Here is a 23980-nt window from a genome sequence, read left to right on the forward strand (position 1 = left end):
GTGTCATCACCTGTCCCTTCCTGGAGCACGAGAACCGTCCGGTGAGTCGTTTCCCCACTGCTTTCAATATGAACTTAAAAAAGCGTGAAATCAATGATGTTGATGTTGATTGATGAAGTATACATTCAAAGTGTGTCACGTGTGTGTCAAGTTCAAAATAAGGGTTCAAATAAGTTAAACATTTATTATAATTTCTTTCATGGAATCTGTGTTGTCAAAGGTAAATTGATAATCAAATGATGTATATACCATAAAAAATTTGCTAATGTAGTATAATTTCACAAGCGCTATCTATACGACTTCACTTTAGATTCGATATTTAGATTATATTCAAATGTATTGTCATTTACAGCACAAGTACAGTACAACGAGAAGAACCTTGGCATCCAACCAGAGTGCAAATGTAACAGTGAAGTGCAATAGTAATATAGCCTATACAATCTACAGGTGATAAATCTGGGTATGAAACATAATGAGTACTACTGAGTAATAGTGCTAATCAGATGTATGTACAGAGTTGTAGTATTAATATGTACAGTGATACAGGTATAAAGTCATACTGGTCAGCAGTGTAACTAGTAAGAGTAGGTAAGAGATATGTACAGCTATAAATATTGTATCTACAGACATGTAAAAAGGATTATATGCAGGTATGTACAGACAGATGTGGATAGATATATATACGGTAAGAATAAATCTCTCTATATATATGGTATATACAGCATTATTATTGAAAATATAATTTAAACCTCCCTTTGTTGACATTTTATTGATGGGAGCAGTTCTTTGAAGGTGTGGCCTCGCTGATATGGGAGTGTCGGTGAGCTGTTCAGACCCATTAAAAGTGTTCAGATAATTCATGGCCCCGGGATAATGTTCTCTTTGGTGTCTGAGTTTAAAAGAACAATTAGCTACGTCATTCATCTTGTGAGGAACTTGCGAAGCCCTTCTCACCATAGATATATAAAGGCTAGATGACTCACCCGCTCTGCTGGCCAACGGAGACCGGCGTTGTCACATGGCGGCCATCTTGCTACAGGGTAGCACGCCCACTCATAACATGAATGTGTATAGTGCATGTACTATTGAAATAACCATAACTTGCTAAATTTTCAACCGTTTGGTTTGTTAAAAACATCAGAGATGTAGTTATCATACTGCATACTTATAATGGACTTTCATATGACATTTTTTTTTTTTTTTTTTATAAAAATTCTTCCAAGCAAGAATCATAGCCACGTTAATAACGTTTGTAATAAACCAAACCTGTAAACCTGTCAAGATTTCAGCGAGTTAAGAGTATTTTTGTTTGTTCAGATAACTCACCTAGCACCGTAGCAAGATGGCCGCCGGTGAACTACGCGGTATCTTTATATATATCTATGCTTGTCACTCCCTACATCATTCCATAATTTACGATCTCTCCTCGTGTCCCAGCTGGTCTTGAAGCTGCAGACGAGCGGCTCCGTGGAGCACTTCCTGGAGGCGTGTTCTCGGGAGGAACGAGACGAGTGGGCCGCCGACATCACGGCTGCCGCGGAGACCCTCAGAGAGGCCGACGGTCAGTCGAGCGGTCAGCCGGAACCCACCGGCACCCCGTCAGTCAACAACTTACACAATATCAACCTGAGGTAAGCCTCTCCTATACTGCAACACACAGCACACTGTCCCAGCCTGATCCCACTTAACAAACAATAACAGTGTCAACACGCTGGTCAAAAATGGATAAAACGGGCGGCTAGGTGGTGCAGTGGGCAAGGCGCTCACCACCAATGCAGGAGACGCTGGGTTCGAGCCCAGCTCTCCGCATTGCTATCAGCTTGGCTGGTCGTTCGTACTAATACATTTGGCAGTGTTAGGGGGTGGGAAGCTGATGGGTGGGGATCGGACGTTGTGGACAGCGACTCCTACAGGTCGGTTGGTGCGCCTGCGCAGCAGAATCAGGAAGCAACAAGGGCGGCGTGTCCCTCCCACGCAGACCCCCGCCGCTGAGAGATCGCGCTGTGCAGGTGAAAAGATGCGACTGCTGCTTCCTCGAGTACCGGAGGGGACACGTGATGTAAGGCTTCGTCCACATTGCAGCCGGCTTGTGGGAGGCATGGCCTAACAACGTTCGAGACAGGGGAGGGTAGAATTGGACGATACGAAATTGGGATGGGAGAAAAATAGAAAATGGGAGAAAAAGTAGATAAAAAAAAAATTGATAAAACACAATAAAGCCAAGGCTTGTTTCCATTGTGGTCCATACATGGAACATAAAAGGCACAAAAACACGAATGGACATGTACACTAGACAGGACACCCTAAAAATAAGTACAATAACACCTAACCTGAAAACTCATACAGTCAACTAGTATTGCTGTGTTTGTATCAGGGTGGGTGGCTTGGTCTAGTGGTGAGAACACCCCCCACCCGCCCCCGCCACCACAAGCATTGTTAGTTCAGCTCCAGGTTGAGCTATTCCGCGCTGTTATTATCATTTTTTTTTTTTTACTTTCGCCGATACGAAAATTAAACAGATTACGTATACAATAACATAACGTACATTATGTAGCTTTTTTCCTGTGGTCGAGATTAGTATGTTTTTTTTCTTTTACGTTTTCTGATGAGATGAGACTGTAGATCTGTAATTACTGTGTTTTTATCCATTATCTAATTATCCAATTATCCAATTATCCTGTCCGTCTGTCGGCCCCTCTGTCCTTTCTGTCCTGTCTGTCCGTCTCTACCTAACACCCGCCCCCTCCTCACACACCTGTCTATGTCTCTCTCCCTCTCTCTCTCTCTCTCTCTCTCTCTCCCAGTCAGGTGGTCGACTCCATGTACGACAACCACAGCGGCATCAAGCTCACCAGCCATGTGGAGCAAGGCAGCACCTTCAGCAACTGCTTCTCAGGTGAGCGCCTGCCTGGTTGAAGCTCTCACTGACGCATAGCACCACACATCACCAGGACACACCATCTGTGTATTGGTCCGATCAAAAAGAAAAAAACGTTTATATAGCCGATACTTGGTTGTAGAATTGCCATTTTTGTGACGTTTATACAGGTAGAGTTGTACTTACTGTACGTGAGTAAACAAAAGAATAACACTGACAAATAGATATCAGTTCATTTCTCCTTTAATTTGACTTTATTGTGTTGCAACCCACCCTGTATGTGCATGTATGTGTGTGTGTGTGTGTGTGTGTGTGTGTGTGTGTGTGTGTGTGTGTGTGTGTGTGTGTGTGTGTGTGTGCGTGTGTGCGTGCGTATGTATGTATGTATGCTGTGTGTGTGTGTGTGTGTATATGTGTGCGTATATGTGTGTGTGTGTATACGTGTGTATGTATGTGTATGTGTGTGTGTGTGTGTGTGTGTGTGTGTGTGTGTGTGTGTGTGTGTGTGTGTGTGTGTGTGTGTGTGTGTGTGTGTGTGTGTGTGTGTGTGCCTCTAGGCTCAGCAGTGGTCGACTGGCTGGTGTTCATGCAGCTGGTTCTGACCCGCGTGGAGGCAGTGACTCTGACCGCGGCCCTGATGGAGGAAGGCTTCCTGCGGCCCGTGGGCCTGAAGAGCATCGAGGCGCTCCGCACCGCAGGCCTCAGCCAGCAGTTCCTGGATGACTCCACTGCACTGTATAGCTTTGTGAGTGTCCTGGTGGCCCGCATGCTGTACTGCATTAGCCTCTATTAGTGGGGAGTCCGCTCTAGGGCTGCAACTAATGACTATTTTGGTAGTCGACTAATCTGTTGATTATTTTTTTGATTAGTCGACTAATCGAAAAAAATTATATTAAAAAAATATATATATATATTTTCTTTTTATAATTTTTTTTTGTTGCACTACCTATCTTTGTGAAAGTGGCTTCTCAGCTCTGGTCCAGCTGAAGACGGAGCAGAGGAACAGATTGGACATTGAGCATGACCTCAGAGTTGCTTTGTCTACCATCACCCCAGACTTTGAGACTCTTGTCAGGAGCAAACAACATCCCCAGTTATCCCATTAGTTCCCCCAAACTTACTGTCGGTCTGTTATGTTAAGCTAAGAAGTCTTCAGCTGGCTGGACCAGAGCTGAGAAGCCACTTTCACAAAGATAGGTAGTGCAATTTTTTTTTAATAATAATAATAATAATAATAATAATAATAATAATATATATATATTTTTTAAACGACTAATCGACGCAACAATTCCTCGTCGACGATTTTTTATAATCGACATCGTCGATTATGTCGACTAATCGTTGCAGCCCTAGTCCACTCCTCTTAGTGCTTTTGTCTTTATCGAGACAGTAGGAAGGCTGAGAGGGAGACAGAGTAGGGGAGACACAGGAGAGAAGGTTCTTTATCGAGACAGTAGGAAGGCTGAGAGGGAGACAGAGTAGAGGAGACACAGGAGAGAAGGTTCTGTATCGAGACAGTAGGAAGGCTGAGAGGGAGACAGAGTAGAGGAGACACAGGAGAGAAGGTTCTTTTATTGAGACAGCAGGAAGGCTGAGAGAGAGAGACAGAGTAGAGGAGACACAGGGGAGAAGGTTCTTTATTGAGACAGCAGGAAGGCTGAGAGGGAGACAGAGTAGGGGAGACACAGGAGAGAAGGTTCTTTATTGAGACAGCAGGAAGGCTGAGAGAGAGAGACAGAGTAGAGGAGACACAGGAGAGAAGGTTATTTTATTGAGACAGCAGGAAGGCTGAGAGGGAGACAGAGTAGGGGAGACACAGGAGAGAAGGTTCTTTATTGAGACAGCAGGAAGGCTGAGAGAGGGAGACAGAGTAGAGGAGACACAGGAGAGACGGTTCTTTATTGAGACAGCAGGAAGGCTGAGAGGGAGACAGAGTAGGGGGAGACACAGGAGAGACTGTTCTTTATTGAGACAGCAGGAAGGCTGAGAGGGAGACAGAGTAGGGGAGACACAGGAGAGACGGTTCTTTATCGAGACAGTAGGAAGGCTGAGAGGGAGACAGAGTAGTGGAGACACAGGAGAGAAGGTTCTGTATCGAGACAGTAGGAAGGCTGAGAGGGAGACAGAGTAGAGGAGACACAGGAGAGAAGGTTCTTTATCGAGACAGTAGGAAGGCTGAGAGGGAGACAGAGTAGGGGAGACACAGGAGAGACGGTTCTTTATCGAGACAGCAGGAAGGCTGAGAGGGAGACAGAGTAGGGGAGACACAGGAGAGACGGTTATTTATTGAGACAGCAGGAAGGCTGAGAGGGAGACAGAGTAGTGGAGACACAGGAGAGAAGGTTCTTTATCGAGACTGCAGGAAGGCTGAGAGGGAGACAGAGTAGAGGAGACACAGGAGAGAAGGTTCTTTATTGAGACAGTAGGAAGGCTGAGAGGGAGACAGAGTAGAGGAGACACAGGAGAGAAGGTTCTTTATCGAGACAGCAGGAAGGCTGAGAGGGAGACAGAGTAGGGGAGACACAGGAGAGAAGGTTCTTTATCGAGACAGCAGGAAGGCTGAGAGGGAGACAGAGTAGGGGAGACACAAGAGAGAAGGTTCTTTATTGAGACAGCAGGAAGGCTGAGAGAGAGACAGAGTAGTGGAGACACAGGAGAGAAGGTTCTTTATTGAGACAGTAGGAAGGCTGAGAGGGAGACAGAGTAGAGGAGACACAGGAGAGAAGGTTCTTTATTGAGACAGTAGGAAGGCTGAGAGGGAGACAGAGTAGTGGAGACACAGGAGAGAAGGTTCTTTATCGAGACAACAGGAAGGCTGAGAGGGAGACAGAGTAGAGGAGACACAGGAGAGACGGTTCTTCATTAAGACAGCAGGAAGGCTGAGGGGTAGACAGAGTAGAGGAGACACAGGAGAAGGTTCTTTATTGAGACAGCAGGAAGGCTGAGAGGGAGACAGAGTAGAGGAGACACAGGAGGTTCTTTATTGAGACAGTAGGAAGGCTGAGAGGGAAACAGAGTAGGGGAGACACAGGAGAGAAGGTTCTTTATAGAGACAGCAGGAAGGCTGAGAGGGAGACAGAGTAGTGGAGACACAGGAGAGAAGGTTCTTTATCGAGACAGTAGGAAGGCTGAGAGGGAGACAGAGTAGAGGAGACACAGGAGAGAAGGTTCTTTATTGAGACAGTAGGAAGGCTGAGAGGGAGACAGAGTAGGGGAGACACAGGAGAGAAGGTTCTTTATCGAGACAGCAGGAAGGCTGAGAGGGAGACAGAGTAGGGGAGACACAGGAGAGAAGGTTCTTTATCGAGACAGCAGGAAGGCTGAGAGGGAGACAGAGTAGGAGAGACACAGGAGATAAGGTTCTTTATTGAGACAGTAGGAAGGCTGAGAGGGAGACAGAGTAGAGGAGACACAGGAGAGAAGGTTCTTTATTGAGACAGTAGGAAGGCTGAGAGGGAGACAGAGTAGTGGAGACACAGGAGAGAAGGTTCTTTATCGAGACAACAGGAAGGCTGAGAGGGAGACAGAGTAGTGGAGACACAGGAGAGAGGGTTCTTTATCGAGACAGTAGGAAGGCTGAGAGGGAGACAGAGTAGGGGAGACACAGGAGAGAGGGTTCTTTACTGAGACAGTAGGAAGGCTGAGAGGGAGACAGAGTAGAGGAGACACAGGAGAGAAGGTTCTTTATCGAGACAGCAGGAAGGCTGAGAGGGAGACAGAGTAGGGGAGACACAGGAGAGACGGTTCTTTATTGTGACAGCAGGAAGGCTGAGAGGGAGACAGTGTAGGGGAGACACAGGGGAGAAGGTTCTTTATTGAGACAGCAGGAAGGCTGAGAGGGAGACAGAGTAGAGGAGACACAGGAGAGAAGGTTCTTTACTGAGACGGTAGGAAGGCTGAGAGGGAGACAGAGTAGAGGAGACACAGGAGAGACGGTTCTTTATCGAGACAGTAGGAAGGCTGAGAGGGAGACAGAGTAGAGGAGACACAGGAGAGAAGGTTCTTTATTGTGACAGCAGGAAGGCTGAGAGGGAGACAGAGTAGGGGAGACACAGGAGAGAAGGTTCTTTATTGAGACAGTAGGAAGGCTGAGAGGGAGACAGAGTAGGGGAGACACAGGAGAGACGGTTCTTTATCGAGACAGCAGGAAGGCTGAGAGGGAGACAGAGTAGGCGAGACACAGGAGAGAAGGTTCTTTACTGAGACAGCAGGAAGGCTGAGAGGGAGACAGAGTAGAGGAGTTCTCTATCGAGACGGTTCTTTATCGAGACAGCAGGAAGGCTGAGAGGGAGACACAGGAGAGACGGTTCTTTATCGAGACAGCAGGAAGGCTGAGAGGGAGACACAGGGGAGAAGGTTCTTTATCGAGACAGTAGGAAGGCTGAGAGGGAGACAGAGTAGTGGAGACACAGGAGAAGGTTCTTTATTGAGACAGTAGGAAGGCTGAGAGGGAGACAGAGTAGTGGAGACACAGGAGAGACGGTTCTTTATCGAGACAGTAGGAAGGCTGAGAGGGAGACAGAGTAGGGGAGACACATGAGAGAAGGTTCTGTATCGAGACAGTAGGAAGGCTGAGAGGGAGACAGAGTAGGGGAGACACAGGAGAGAAGGTTCTGTATCGAGACAGCAGGAAGGCTGAGAGGGAGACAGAGTAGAGGAGACACAGGAGAGAAGGTTCTGTATCGAGACAGCAGGAAGGCTGAGAGGGAGACAGAGTAGGGGAGACACAGGAGAGAAGGTTCTTTATTGAGACAGCAGGAAGTCTGAGAGGGAGACAGAGTAGTGGAGACACAGGAGAGAAGGTTCTTTATCGAGACAGCAGAAAGGCTGAGAGGGAGACAGAGTAGGGGAGACACAGGAGAGAAGGTTCTTTATTGAGACAGCAGGAAGTCTGAGAGGGAGACAGAGTAGTGGAGACACAGGAGAGAAGGTTCTTTATCGAGACAGCAGGAAGTCTGAGAGGGAGACAGAGTAGGGGAGACACAGGAGAGACGGTTCTTTATCGAGACAGCAGGAAGGCTGAGAGGGAGACAGAGTAGGGGAGACACAGGAGAGACGGTTCTTTACTGAGACAGCAGGAAGGCTGAGAGGGAGACAGAGTAGGGGAGACACAGGAGAGACGGTTCTTTATTGAGACCGTAGGAAGGCTGAGAGGGAGACAGAGTAGGGGAGAAACAGGAGAGAAGGTTCTTTATCGAGACAGTAGGAAGGCTGAGAGGGAGACAGAGTAGAGGAGACACAGGAGAGAAGGTTCTGTATCGAGACAGTAGGAAGGCTGAGAGGGAGACAGAGTAGGGGAGACACAGGAGAGAAGGTTCTTTATCGAGACAGCAGGAAGACTGAGAGGGAGACAGAGTAGGGGAGACACAGGAGAGAAGGTTCTTTATCGAGACAGCAGGAAGGCTGAGAGGGAGACACAGGGGAGAAGGTTCTTTATTGAGACTGTGAGACAGTAGGAAGGCTGAGAGAGAGACACAGGAGAGAAGGTTCTTTATTGAGACTGTGAGACAGTAGGAAGGCTGAGAGAGAGACACAGGGGAGAAGGTTCTTTACTGAGACAGTAGGAAGGCTGAGAGGGAGACAGAGTAGAGGAGACACAGGAGAGACGGTTCTTCATTGAGACTGTGAGACAGCAGGAAAGCTGAGAGGGAGACCATCCCTGAAAAGCTCACCTTTTTGGCGAACCGCTGCTTAGCTTTTGAATGACTATGATCCGTTTCTGGTTTCCTCGCAGGCGGAGAGCTTTAAGAAGAGAGGGAGTGTGAAGTCTGAGACGTCTCTGTCAGCAGTGGAGCTGAGTGGGAAGGTCATGAGGAGGGGATATCTGCTTAAACAGGTATGAGCTCACTTACTGCATGTGGTGGAAAACAAAAGCTTTATGGTTGAAACATGTCACCTTGCTGTCTAGCTGCACGTTGTGTAGCCAATACTGAGTTCCATTGTCTTTTATACACTTTCTTCTTTGTGCACTATTTATCCTCCCCACCTGTTTACTAGTGAAATCAAAGCTTGTTAAAATTCTTGGTAACGATTTACATTCATTGGACATTCATAACTCATCTATTAATTTGTTAGTTATTAGTGTTTATGTAATAGTATAATAACACATTTATAATATCTATTAATACATTTTGCTTGTGTAATAATAACAGTATAATAACACATTAATAACACATAATTCCACGACAAGCTGCTGGGAGGTGAATATACTGTGACTCTCCCTTCTTTTAATGATAGTTATGATGATAGGTGGGTATACATGGCTAGAGAAAGAGGTACTCTAGGTATACACAGTATATCTGCAATGCATTATACCTTCGACTACACCACTGACCTATGGGTTATGATTATGAACATATAATATTTCATAAGCAGAATACATGAATAGATGAGCAATGATGAATATGTTACGAGCGTCCGGTTAATGTAAATGGTTTCCAAATCCTTTAACTCTGGACCCACATTTAAAGGAACACGCCGACATTTTGGGAAATTAGCTTACCGTCTTCTCCAGAGAGAGACAAGAGGATAGATACCAGTTTCCTCACTGTGCGTTCAGTAGAAAGCTATCTGGCTGCACGTTAGCCTAGCTTAGCACAATGAATGGAAGTAGATATGACCGGTTAGCCTAGGCATTGTCCAACTAACACCTCTCCCGAAGCCTAACCGGCGCTGTCCTCTTACATTCATTGTGCTAAGCTAGGCTAACGTGCAGCCAGATAGCATTCTACTGGAACATATTTCCCAAAAAGTTGGCGTGTTCCTTTAAGAGATTCCTTTTTTAACACACCATTCTTGTCGTGCCAGTCGTGCCATTCTCGTACTCGGCTCTTGATGCCTCAGCTTTCCTCACACGTTTCTTTGAAAGCACGTTCACTTGCTATTGGCTTGAACACGTCTCAACACAACACATGGCTCTTCTCCAAACACAGGGCCACAAGAGGAAGAACTGGAAGGTGCGACTGTTCGTGCTGCGATCAGAGCCTGCTTTCCTACACTACTACGATCCTAGCAAGGTATGTGCAAAGTAGGGCTGGGGGGTCCTACACAGAATATTAAGGCATTCATTCATTCATTCATTCATTCATTCATTCATTCATTCATTCATTCATTCATTCATTCATTCATTCATTCATTCGTGCATTCATTCATTCAATCTTTATTTACACTTGAAATTAAGTCTAAAATAATTACTGTATTTTTACTATTATGTAAATGGCTGCATTTATCCAATGCGCTTTACAATTTGTTGCTCACATTTTACCCATTCACTCACACATTCACGGCGGAGGCAACCATGCGAGGTGCCAACCTGCTCATCGGGAGCAGTTAGGGGTTAAATATCTTGCTCAAGGACACTTTGACACGCTGCCCGGGAATCGAACCGGGAACCTCCGGATTACCAGATGACTGCTCTACCTCCTAAGCCACTGTCGCCCATTTACTATTATGTAACTTACTACTATGCTACTATACTTATACTACTACCTATCATGCAAATGGGTCTATGCTACTATGCACTCAGAGTGTAACACTCAAGTTGGACACTGCTAGACGAGCAACGCCACCGACCCTTAGCTGCCAGAGTTGTACCCTTCCTGCTGACTTGTTGTACAGAACTTGTAAATCACTTTGGGTAAAAGCATCAGCTAAATTACTAAATGTTAATGTAAAATTACATTGAGGGGAAGGAAGCCCTCATTTTCAATGTCATCAAGTAATTACAATCATATAGTCATCATCAATACATATTACAAAGTACAAAGAAGAGGATAATACAACGTCTTCTTTGAACTGCTGCGGTCAGGCAAGCGATACCGGAGTCTCATGGCAAGCACAGAGAGACTCAGAAGGAACTTCTATCCCCAGGCCATCAGGATGCTCAACGATAATGTACAACACTATGTAACAAACCTTCAAATACACTCACAGCACACACATCCACACGTACACACTCACTTTAAATAAACAACTCACTGTAGCACCCACTTTACCCACTTTAGACACTTTAACACACTTTATATCTATTGGTAAAGAGATTTGCACTACAATTCATACCTCATTGCACCTTATCCTAAGTTGTACCTCATCCCATTTCTGCATTGTACTTTATACTGTATTGTATTGTAACTCAGTTACAAATTTGTTCTACTCTGTATTGTATATTGTATATATGTATATTGAACACTTTTGTTTACACTTTGTTTACGTACTTGACTTTCTATTTTATACTTTATCTATTTTTATCTATCTAGCACACTCTCAGGAGCATAACGGAAAAAAGCATTTTCATATAAAAGTAAAACTTTTTACTTAAACTACAAATAGCAGTGTACTAATAAATAGAAAACTAGAATGCTTTAAAACACTCAAACACTCACCAGTGCTCTAAATCACACTAGTGCTTTAAATCAACACATGGGTCCTCATTTCAATGTCCCCTGCAGGACTTTCCACAATTCAGGAGCACAGAAGTTAAACTCAGATTTACCAAGTTCAGTATAAACTGTCCAAATATGCCAGTCAATATGTCCAAAACTCTGCTACCCGCATGCTCACCTCCACCCGCCGCTCTGACCACATCACCCCTGACCTCCACGACCTCCACCCGCCGCTCTGACCACATCACCCCTGACCTCCACGACCTCCACCTGCCGCTCTGACCACATCACCCCTGACCTCCACGACCTCCACCCGCCGCTCTGACCACATCACCCCTGACCTCCACGACCTCCACCCGCCGCTCTGACCACATCACCCCTGACCTACACGACCTCCACCCGCCGCTCTGACCACATCACCCCTGTCCTCCACGACCTCCACCCGCCGCTCTGACAACATCACCCCTGACCTCCACGACCTCCACCCGCCGCTCTGACCACATCACCCCTGACCTCCACGACCTCCACCCGCCGCTCTGACCACATCACCCCTGACCTACACGACCTCCACCCGCCGCTCTGACCACATCACCCCTGTCCTCCACGACCTCCACCCGCCGCTCTGACCACATCACCCCTGACCTCCACGACCTCCGCCCGCCGCTCTGACCACATCACCCCTGACCTCCACGACCTCCATTGGCTCCCGATCAAATACAGGATACACTTCAAAATACTTCTAATCACCTTCAAAACCCCCAACAACCCACCGCCCCCCACCTCTCTCACCTCCTCCACCGCCACACCCTTACCTGTCGCCTCAGGTCTGCTGACGTCAACCTATTACATTCCATCAGGACCACGTTCCGGACCTGGGGCGACAGGGCCTTTGCTGCGGCTGCCCCCCCCCCTCTGGAATGCCCTCCCCAGCCACATCCACAACACCAACACACTACCGTCCTTTAAATCAGCCCTCAAAACCCACCTACCAACACCCTACCATCCTTTAAATCAGCCCTCAAAACCCACCTACCAACACCCTACCATCCTTTAAATCAGCCCTCAAAACCCACCTGCCAACACCCTACCATCCTTTAAATCAGCCCTCAAAACCCACCTACCAACACCCTACCATCCTTTAAATCAGCCCTCAAAACCCACCTACCAACACCCTACCATCCTTTAAATCAGCCCTCAAAACCCACCTACCAACACCCTACCATCCTTTAAATCAGCCCTCAAAACCCACCTGCCAACACCCTACCATCCTTTAAATCAGCCCTCAAAACCCACCTGCCAACACCCTACCATCCTTTAAATCAGCCCTCAAAACCCACCTGCCAACACCCTACCATCCTTTAAATCAGCCCTCAAAACCCACCTGCCAACACCCTACCGTCCTTTAAATCAGTCCTCAAAACCCACCTGCCAACACCCTACCGTCCACTGTGAAAGGCGCTATATAAATCTAATGTATTATTATTATTATTTTATTATTATTAGTTGTTGTACCAAATAGTAGAATGACTATACAACAAGTTGTGATTGGAGGATCAACAAAAGAGGGCGGGGTTTGACATAGGTAGCCTTAGGCTATGTGTCCACTCAAAGCCTTTTTTTCAAGGCGGACCGCTTTGAAAAAAAAAAGAAAAAAAAAGCCCTGAGCGGTTTTTTCTGAGGCTCGCGCCAGCCGCGGCTCCGCCCCTTCCTCGATGAGTTACATTGATGAGCGTGCTCCTTTTCCAAAAGTTTAACTAGTTTCAACTTTATGAGCTGGGAGCACTCCGCCAAAAACGCTGCCGCTCAGAGCTCATAAACGCGAGGCGCGTCGCTGGGAAGAGGAGCGCGCCTGTCGCTTCTCCAGCATAGAAATTAATGACAGAAAGGAGCTGACAACTCATAAAACGTCGGCTATGGACACAGGCCCTTACTGGAAAACAAAATAGCTCGAAACTAAGAAAAATATTGTGATGTGATATTTTGGCCACATCACCAAGCCCTAGTGAATAATCACTTCAAAGCTTGTATTACTCATTATTCGTAACCCCTCTCCCAGGTGGCGACCGCTAATAACTTGTTTGTTGGTATTCTGTCTGATCTACTTCCTGTGTGTCATCCCTCAGGATGACATCAACCCAGTGGGCGGCTTCTCGCTCCGAGGCTGTCTGGTCTCTTCCCTGAACGACAACGGGGTTCCCTCAGGTGAGTCACACGCAGTCTCACCCTCAGCCTCCTGAGATAAGATATTCCTATATTGAGGGGGGAGGGGAGGTACAGGTAATAGAAGACATGATACAGGTCATAGAATTATAGTACAGTGGAGAAGTACAAATTTAAATAGAATAAAAATAGGCAGTGTAAACAATATAACAATATAATTAAATCAAGGTGGAAGATGAGGGTATGTATGCTATGCTCTCTGTTATATTTGCCCTACAATAAATATAGTTACAATATATATAATCTAATAACTAATATATATAATCTAAAAATGCTAAATGCTAAATATATGCTCTGATGAAGTAAGTATACAGTATACACATAAAGTGCAGTATGCTAATCTAATCTAATATATATCATCTAAAAAAATCTAAATGCTAAAAATGCGAAATATATGCTCTGATGAAGTAGTATACAGTATACACATAAGGTGCAGTGTGCATAAGGTATGTATGCCGTGATGTACTTCATATGTCCTGATAACATGATAACCATCCACAAGCTCTATGTCGGAGATGTGGAATGGAGCCAGCTGGCAAACCGTTGTTTCCGCCAGGGGGGGATATGAAGGAATTTGGTCTGGCCCTTGGGACCAACATTTATTAAGATGTACTAATGCTCTTGTCATGTAAGGACCCACCAGAAACACATGGCTAGCAGCCATGAACCATTTTAGTAGTAGTAGTAGTAGTAGTAGTAGTAGTAGTAGTAGTAGTAGTAGTAGTAGTAGTAGCAGTAATAGTAGTAATAGTACAGTAGTAGTAGTAGTAGCAGTAATAGTAGTAATAGTACAGTAGTAGTAGTAGTAGCAGCAGTAATAGTAGTAATAGTACAGTAGTAGTAGTAGTAGTAGTAGTAGTAGTAGTAGTAGTAGTAGTAGTAGTAGTAGTAGTAGTAGTAGTAGTAGTAATAGTACAGTAATAGTAGTAATAGTACAGTAGTAGTAGTAGTAGTAGTAGTAGTAGTAGTAGTAGTAGTAGTAGTAGTAGTAGTAGTAGTAGTAGTAGTTTTATTCAATCATCACACACAATACTTTATGCACAATCATTCCAGACTGAAGCATAATGCTTGTCCTATATTCTTATCAAAAGAATAACAAATTAAAAACTATTCACATTTGAAACATCAATTTATACTTATTGTGGATACGCACTTTAACGCTCATGCTTGCCTGGTGTTTTAAAATTCCTGAAGGACAGACTAACTGGGACTAAACTGGGTCACATATCTTGTAGTGTTCTTCTCAAGACAATCGTACCCCATGTGTTATATAACCTTATATCGTACCCCATGTGTTATATAACCTTATATCGTACCCCATGTGTTATATAACCTTATATCGTACCCCATGTGTTATATAACCTTATATCATACCCCATGTGTTATATAACCTTATATCGTACCCCATGTGTTATATAACCTTATATCATACCCCATGTGTTATATAACCTTATATCGTACCCCATGTGTTATATAACCTTATATCGTACCCCATGTGTTATATAACCTTATATCGTACCACATGTGTTATATAACCTCATCTCTTTCCCCCATGCAGGCGTGAAGGGCAACATCCAAGGCAACCTGTTCAAAATCATCAACCAGTCAGATGTCCACTACTTCATCCAGGCTCCAACCAAGAAGGACCGGATGGCCTGGATAGACGCCATCAGAGAGCAGACTAATTAGTGCCGTATCTCTGAATTAGTTTAGTCCGCCATCGAACCCGTCTTGGACCTAAGATTGGATTTATACATTCCATGAATGTAGTCATGTCTCAAAAAGGTACATCATTTGAATCCCAACAGGCATTGACGTCATTGATATAGTATTGTAAATGTAATATTAACTCATTTGTGTCGATGTTTATTAAAATCCCTATCTATTTCATGTATTTTTCATAGTGTTTTTATTATTATTAAACTGTGTTTCTGTATCAAAATGAATGGTGTTTGACTCCGGAAGCCAAAGTAGAGTATACATGTGCAGACAGGTACAGGAGCTCAGGGGAGATTTGTCACTCGTTCCAAGTTCAAGTGCGGACAGGCAGCTCTGGAGGGAGACACGCCCCCTCTGGAGGGAGACACGCCCTCTCTGTAAACTACCGTCAGCAACAGGGAGGCAACGGGACTTGGTTTATTTTGGCAGCACGTTACCCGGAGTGGGAATCTGATGTTAACCCTTTCACTGCCACACGACAGAAGGTTAACCCTTTACTATCACACGACCGACGGTTGTCGTGTGGCAGTGAAAAGGGTTAACCTTCTGTGTATTGTCGCAGTGAAAGGGTTAACCGTTTTGGCAGCGCGGCGGTGAAAGGGTTAAAGGTGCACTACGGAGAGAACTTTGTTTACATCCCCAGAGCCTGCCGATTCGTTTACACGTTTTTATGAGTTACATGCATATTTACTATACATGTAGTGCTTCGATTTATTCTATCTAAAAGAAAACAAAAGAACTAACCTTCTTACTGTCTTTTTTTCTATTATGTACCTTACTACTATGCTACTATACTTATACTACTACCTATCATGCTAAAATGGCTACACTACTAGTGTAACACTCAAGATTGACACTATTTGACACTATTGGCACGGTGGTGTAGTGGTTAACACTGTCGCCTCACAGCTAGAAGGTCCAGGGTTCGATTCCCGCTTGGGGACCAGGTTGCAGTGTTGCCAGTTACCCAGGTGGGGTATCTCCCGGGCCTTTCTCTGTGGAGTTTGCATGTTCTCCCCCGTGCTCGCAAGGGTTTCCCCTCCAGAAAAAGAGATAAACCCAATGGAAAAACATGTGTAACTGGGAAGCCCGTGAGTATATCCACAGTCACAGAAACAGGGGTGTTGACAAGTGACTGTGGCATTACGGGCTGGTAAGTTAAACTCACTTCCTCATAACAGGGTTAATAGACGCATAGGTACGGTACATAGGAGTGGATTCACTTCTTAGTGCAGCGGCCTGTGTCGTCGCCCGCGGCGCGGGAGCTCCCCTGTTCGACTCCCCCTCGGGACATAAGCATTTAACAACAACACAACGCAGACCAATACGATCCGTCACACATGCATAACCATGTGCTTTCGGATGACACAATACCCCTGCCTTAGGGATAGGAAAAAACAGTGGTAACTGTTACTCAACCGGTACAAGGAAACACGTTGGGAAAAAAACAACACAAGAGATTTATTGCAGTGCTTTTACAATCCATATGAGACATTCACATAGAAAGTGCTATGGTGACTAGGCAGAAAATTACAGAAACTAGTTAGTAGCTTCTCAACGTTAAAACAGAACGACAACAAAGGTGACATAATGATTGGAGCTCTTTTGTCTTGGTCTATACCTCTGTTTTCGGAGGCAAACTGAGTCGGACATGACATGGTTTATATCGTCAACATGCACTAAACGTACCGGTAGGTCACTTCATTTAATTTTACATTACACCTGTCAGTAGGACTTAGTAGGATGGGGGAATTCCATTTGGTACCGATTATCGGAAACATTCAAGCTTCATGCAGCCTTGTCAGGTTAAGCGCTTTTGTCATATTTCACTTTCACATTTTAGAGAAATTAAAGATGAGATCTGAAACTTCTATGTAATGCACGTACACTCGTTCGCCTACAGGCCGGCGAGGTGACCCCGACCATAGATATATATATAAAGACTAGATGGCGCAAGGTGGAGTCTCCTGCGTACAGTAGTTCACAGGCGGCCATCTTGCTACAGTTAACTACTGCTTTAAAATACTCGCTGAAATCTTGACAGATTTACAAACGGTTTGGTTTATTACAAACGTTATTAACGTGGCTATGATTCTTGCTTTTTTCATATGAAAGTCCATTATAAGTATGCAGTATGATAACTACATCTCTGACGTTTTTAACAAACCAAACGGTTGAAAATGTAGCAAGCTATGGTTATTTCAATAGTACATGCACTATAGACATTCATGTTATGAGTGGGCGTGCTACCCTGTAGCAAGATGGCAGCCAGCAGCGCGGGTGAGTCATCTAGTCTTTATATATATATCTATGACCCCGACTCCCATCTCTTCACCATCTTGCCGATTGATGCGGGATATTCCCTTACAGCAATACATCACGTGGTTTACGCTCACTGTGTCCATTGGCTGAAACATTGGCTATATTAGGCAAACCGTGTCACAAATCACATTCCTCTGTGGACTGAAGACATCGAGATGACCGTTACATTCTGTCAATATTTCCAAGTCCCCAAACAGGTAATCTAGTGAAGGCACTTGTCTTAACACGTGATTACGAGGCAGGTGTAATTTATTATAATTGTTAAAAAAAAAAGTATTATAATAAAAAAAAAACGTCCCCCGATTTATTTGACTCTACACACGGAAAATGTAGTTCTACTCTAACCCTACTGTCCACTCACGGTAAAGGGATACCTAGACATTTAGAGTTTTAGTCCGTTAGGTTTTCATTACAAGGAACGTATGGCGGGGGGGAAACGTTTCAATATTTGTATTTTCAGCTAAGCTAAAAATTACTTGTCATTGAAACCGATGGTTACTATAGCTTGCGGCTAGTAGTGGTGCCCATTGAATGAGCAACAAAAACGACACTAAAAAAGGTATTTTTTCCCTTACAACTAACTAAAGTGCCAATTCAAAAAAACATTTTCACCCCAATGTGACAGAAAATAATAACAGATTTCAACAAAAAATGTCAAGTTATCACTTTAGCTTCCTCTGCTGTCTGTGGCGTTAAGCCACCTTGGTGAGCTGCAGGTCTCCAGAGACCCGTAGAGAGTTCAGAGAGGCCAGCGGCGTGACCCGGTGAGTGAAGCCACACAGGGCTGGCCGTCCACCAGACCCGGAACTGCTGGTGCTCACACACAATCTCCATCTGAGAGAGAGAGAGAGAGAGAGAGAGAGAGAGAGAGAGAGAGAGAGAGAGAGAGAGAGAGAGAGAGAGAGAGAGAGAGAGAGAGAGAGAGAGAGAGAGAGAGAGAGAGGAGAGAGAGAGAGAGAGAGAGAGAGAGAGAGAGAGAGAGAGAAGAGAGAGAGAGAGAAGGAGAGAGAGGAGAGAGAGAGAGAGAGGAGAGAGAGAGAGAGAGGAGAGAGAGAGAGAGAGAGAGAGAGAGAGAGAGAGAGAGAGAGAGAGAGAGAGAGAGAGGAGAGAGAGAGGAGAGAGAGAGAGGAGAGAGAGAGAGAGAGAGAGAGAGAAGAGAGAGAGAGAGAGAGGAGAGAGAGAGAGTTATTTGACAGGTGTAAAAACCTTGAGTTAATGTGGTTGAGTGATGCAGATAGACTCAAATGGATTTTTGATCACAGGGTATTTGCACTTGTAGAATATTTAGAGAACGCTTGGGATAAACGTACGAAAAGAACATACCGTATAATGTGATGTGTTTACTTTGGCCTCTGATTGATTGATTGATTGGTTGAAAACTTTATTACCAGATTGCAGAATAGGTACAATACAGTACAGCTCAATACAAACAACTGCTAAGAGGATTAAGACCAGAAAAAGACTTTCGTCTTGTTTACATCGGGGTCCCCCCCATTTTAAATTCATCAAGTTGGTGTGCATGGTGTAGCTTACAAACCTTGGGAAGTGAATGTTATATTCAATTATTGTTTTTGGTGTCTTATAATCCCGTAAGCGTATGGGATGGGTCGTCGGACATGACACGAAAATAAAATGTCATTCATTCATTCATTCATTCATTCATTCATTCATTCATTCATTCATTCATTCATTCATTCATTCATTCATTCATTCATTCATTTATTCCAAAGTGACACGCGGGGCTCAGCTGTACCTTGAAGGGTTCTCCGGGCGCGAAGGGGAAGTAGGAGAGGGTCTTTTCAGCAGGACCCCACTTCCCCGCCAGGCGGGCGTTGCGCTGCACTGCCTTGTCCATGAAACTGACCTTCAGCTGCAGCCCCACGTCGCCCTGCGTGTCCTCCTCCTCCTGGGGGACACGTCTGTCCTCCTCCTTGGGGACATGGGCCACAGACACCTCCATGCTGTACAAACACACGAGGGGAAGAGGGCCAGCGTCACCGAGCTTCTCCATATTGAATCAACAGCAGTGAGAGAAATATCACCACTACCAGAGATTTCCCTCAGAGTAAAAACAATATGTGGCCAGTGTTTGCAATTATGGCCATTATCATAATTGGAATGCATAATAGTTGTATAATAGCATGTATAATAGTATAATGTATATAATAGGAATGTCTGATCACTAAGTGTGTCTGACTCTTACCACCTAACCTGCACGTACAGTATATTATGCCAGTTAGGGTACCTATACTGCACCTGTGTATACTGTTTACTTTATTTACTCAGTATATATTCAGATTAAAATTCATTATTGCCCATATTTATTGTAACGTATAATATAACTGACCCTCATCTGCACCTTTGTTTACACTGTTTACTTGATCATATTCTTATATTCAGAGTTAATTATATTGTTTACACCATTTCATTTCTATCTTTATTATAATTGTATTGCGTCTTTCTACTATTACCCTGCCCGTGCCTGTACCTCCTCTCCCCCCGCCTCCATGCTGCTATGACGCCCGAAATAATCCCCAAGGGGATCGATAAAGGAATATTTTATCTTATCTTAATTACATAGTAACAGTTTGGGGAATGCAACTGACAGGAATGAACATGGAAGGAAAACTAAAAAACGAACCACAACAGGTACACATGCAGGACCGAAGGCAGAATCACAATTGTTCTAATACTGGTAGGTGGTAAACACAGAGCTGTAAGAGATACAACAGTGACATCTCCTGGCATCAGACTGAAGCCGACTCTAAATAAAAGGGTGCAACTTAGCATCTTTATCCACCATTTGGCTTATCGCCAATGGTTTGATGGGGATTGATGATGTGTGGGGTGTTTGGGGGACTGGCTGGCAGCAACACTGTACTTATTGTACTTATTTTATGCCTATTCTTATGTCTGTACGTTTACGTTGCACTACTTTTATTGTCTTTTATACCTATTCTTATGTCTGCAATTCATGCATTGTTTTTATTCTGTCAACTGTATGCTGATTTTATGCCCATGTGTAACAGAGGTACCGTGTGTCTATCCACAGTCACGATGGACAGTGTAGTGAAGTGGCTGTGGACGTTAAGCGGTAGGCTACTGCAAGTAAACTCACTCCCCAGAGGCATCCAGACACATTACCAAGAAGTGAATTCACCTCTTGGTCTAGTGGTCTGTGATGCCGCCCGCGGCGCGGGAGACCGGGGTTCAACTCCCACTCAGGGCGATCCCTTAACAGGGGTCAATTTCGAAACACAACGCAGAGCAATACGAGACCGGCTACACGTGGTGCCGTGACCCGGATGCCCTGGGTGCAGTGAGTTTAGGGGGGTGAGTGTAACGGACGTACCGCGTGTCTATCCACAGTCACGATGGACAGTGTAGTGAAGTGGCTGTGGACGTTAAGCGGTACTGCAAGTAAACTCACTCCCCAGAGGCGTCCAGACACATTACCAAGAAGTGAATTCACCTCTTGGTCTAGTGGTCTGTGATGCCACCCGCGGCACGAGAGACCGGGGTTCAACTCCCACTCAGGGCGATCCCTTAACAGGGGTTGAATCGAAACACAATGCAGAGCAATACGACACCGGTTACATATGTTCATTTTATATTAATTGCTGTGGGGCACTCTGGACTGGGTCCATATGTGAAGAGACTGAGTGCTATATAGATATAGTTATCTATCTAGGTCGTCCTCGGACGGGCCCTCCATCGGTGCTTCCAGTCATCCCGATCCTCCATGCATCTGGCTAGCTCGCCGGTGCTTTCTGTTCCCGCATCTCTCCTGAGTACGTCCACGTATGTTAACGTGGGACGTCCTCGTGATCGATGCCCGTGTGTTGGTTCCCACAGCACAAGTTTGCTGGTTGGCAGCTCATGGTGTCTCTGGCAGTGACCTGCCAGCCTCATTCTCCTGACTTTCTCTCCACTTTATCGCTCACCTTTAGCACCCCCCCATACAAGTTTGCATTAGTGACATGCTCATCCCTGTTGATGTTGAGCACCACACGCATCATTCTGGTGTAGCACCCATCCAAGGACTTATTATTATTATTATATTGTAAAAAAAAATGTATGCATTGAAATGTCTGTATAGTCTGTTGAAAATGAGGGTGACCTCAATTGTCCTTTCGAGAATAAATAAAGGTTTGATTGATTGATCGTGGGGTACCCCATAAAGGTACAATGTGTAACTTTTTACTTTTTAAACGATATTCTTTAGAGGTCTTCTGTGCACGAGAACCAGAAAGAGGAGAGACGCCTCACGTGGTCGTTGGACACCTACACTCCAGACGGCACTTTGTAACCGTTACAATAGAGGCCTTAAGTTAAAGAATGTTTAGAATGTCCATTTGTTCCCTCCATGTCGGAAGGAACAATGGTGGCTGTGTGCAAAACAACGGCCACTATGTGTCGATATGAAACGTCAACATAAATTTTACATTTTGAGGTGTTATTACTGGATCTTGTAAGCAGGTCGCAGTGGAACAATAATATCGCCTTATTCACTCGTCACTCATGCCTCGTTGTTCTACTTTATTATATTTTTGAGATTCTTTATTTTAGCATTAAACATTTTCTTAATATTTTAATTTTAGTTTAAGTCTATATTTTGTGGTTTTTATTTGTGCCTTTTCAATGGTTTACTTACTCTACCACTACACAGAAATTAGACCTTTTCTTTCAGAGGTAGTCAACAACCATGTTGTTAAAAATGAAAGGCCTCTATTATTGGCATTGTATGATTTTATTATTATTATTATTATCCTCTCAATTTGAAACCAGTTGGAGCAACAGTATGTCCTTCTCAAATTTCTTTGTAGCAACGACATGCGGTGATCTGGGTGTCAAGATAAACAAACAGTCTATTAAAGGAGCTAACTACAGTACACACACACACACACACACACACACACACACACACACACACACACACACACACACACACACACACACACACACACACACACACACACACACACACACACACACACACACACACACACACACACACACACACACACACACACACACCCTTAAATCGGAACAATTTTGAATTACTAAAACAAAACAATGGATGGTGGTCAAGCATCAAACATCAATCTTTTTTTTCTTTCAGAATTTGTTTAAATAAAATGTATATGTTCCCTTCAGAACCTTATAAGGAACCCTGTCTGGGGTTCTGTTTCCCAGACAACACCACTCCTCTGCAGGACCATATCACTCAACTCAAATCCCCTGGGAAGCCTATTTTCATGCAACAGTAATGTAATTGTGACTAATGATGTTATCTCCCAAAGAAATGCCATATATTCCATGGGAGTTGGAGCTATCCCACGACTGACTTCCCTATAATTAAGCAATGCACTGCCAAAGAGATTTTCCCATATAGATTAACCACATGGACAATGAGGTTTTATTTGTGCCTTTAAAATAGTACTATTTACCTATTTTTGAGGTAGCCAGACATCGTTGTTACTGTACATTAGTGAGTTAGGCAAGTAACCATTTCGTGTGCAACACAGCCTCTATGTGCGGATAGTAGCTTTTCCACCATGCAGACTATGGGAGTTTATGCAAGAACAAAAAGAAAGTCTCCACCAACCTCTTTGGCTTCTTATTAATAATTCCCATAACAACCAGTTTCATTGAAGGTCGCATTCCACCCTTTATTTCTCCGATGTACTCCTCCTGGGGGGGGGGGGGGGGGGGGATAAATGAAATTGTTCAGCCGACAAGACAATAATCATCATTCACAATCACACTGCAAGAGGCCTGCCACTGATGACACTAGCCTACAGGCCTACACTTCTCTTTATTCTAGCCTGTTAGCTTCATCAGCGGTGCATCACCTGTATGGCATCCCGGGAACAAGAGCTCATTGATTCAGCTCGTTCAAATCTCCACAATTCTATTGTCAATGAACGGAGCTGAACAAAACATGCGTTTGTTTTATTGTTCTGCCGGCTAGCCCATGCTTACAAGATAAAGCACCATTATTCGAATTAAACTCCATGCAGCTGAGCCCAATAGCTACTACAGCTATACAAAGCAAATACAATTACTAAACTACAAAATGCTCATCATGCCAAACCAAAAAGGCTGCTATACATACATTTCCTTTATTATCCGTTTCGTCCATAATTCCACTTCGTGCGTGATGATATGTGAATAATATTTCTTGCAGTGATGATGCCAACTGAGGAGGATTGATTTATGCTTCCAGCTGGCCAACCCCGCCTGTCCGTTGTCATAGAGACAGGCTCCCAAAATCTGGCACCGACGGTGGGAGAAAGAGAGAAAGGAGTGCGCGTGTGCATGTGCGTGTGCGTGTGTGTGTGTGTGTGTGTCTGGGTGTGTGGGTGCACGAGGGCGCGTAGACTTGCGTGCGCGCCGCGGCGTGTCAACAGTCGCTTATTGTGTTATTACGCTGATAACCTGTGGAGGGCAGTATTGC

The 23980-nt window shown here is 44.6% G+C and overlaps 2 protein-coding genes across 2 annotated transcripts in view; one reads left to right on the forward strand and one right to left on the reverse strand.

The window, feature by feature from the left end:
- The window catches only part of plek2 (pleckstrin 2), a 17276-nt gene extending 1843 nt beyond the window's left edge, over positions 1-15433 (forward strand). Inside the window, exons 2-9 of the mRNA XM_084309544.1 lie at positions 1-41; positions 1438-1631; positions 2805-2896; positions 3436-3623; positions 8613-8714; positions 9811-9894; positions 13383-13461; positions 15038-15433. The exon at positions 1-41 is cut by the window's left edge and continues 124 nt beyond it. Coding sequence (XP_084165670.1) covers positions 1-41; positions 1438-1631; positions 2805-2896; positions 3436-3623; positions 8613-8714; positions 9811-9894; positions 13383-13461; positions 15038-15168 — 911 coding nt within the window. The 3' untranslated portion in view covers positions 15169-15433. The remainder of the gene's footprint in view (positions 42-1437; positions 1632-2804; positions 2897-3435; positions 3624-8612; positions 8715-9810; positions 9895-13382; positions 13462-15037) is intronic.
- A 1201-nt stretch (positions 15434-16634) lies between these two features.
- Positions 16635-23765, reverse strand: LOC311226259 (galectin-related protein B). The gene is given in 6 exon segments (XM_084311659.1): positions 16635-18301; positions 18304-18321; positions 18324-18354; positions 19274-19481; positions 23129-23214; positions 23639-23765. Coding segments are annotated over 6 exon segments (459 nt in total). The 5' UTR covers positions 23666-23765; the 3' UTR covers positions 16635-18212.
- Between the last annotated feature and the right edge of the window lie 215 nt (positions 23766-23980).

The sequence above is a fragment of the Notolepis coatsorum genome (assembly GCF_963971535.1).
Source record: "Notolepis coatsorum genome assembly, chromosome: 3".
In the NCBI taxonomy this organism is placed as follows: domain Eukaryota; kingdom Metazoa; phylum Chordata; class Actinopteri; order Aulopiformes; family Paralepididae; genus Notolepis; species Notolepis coatsorum.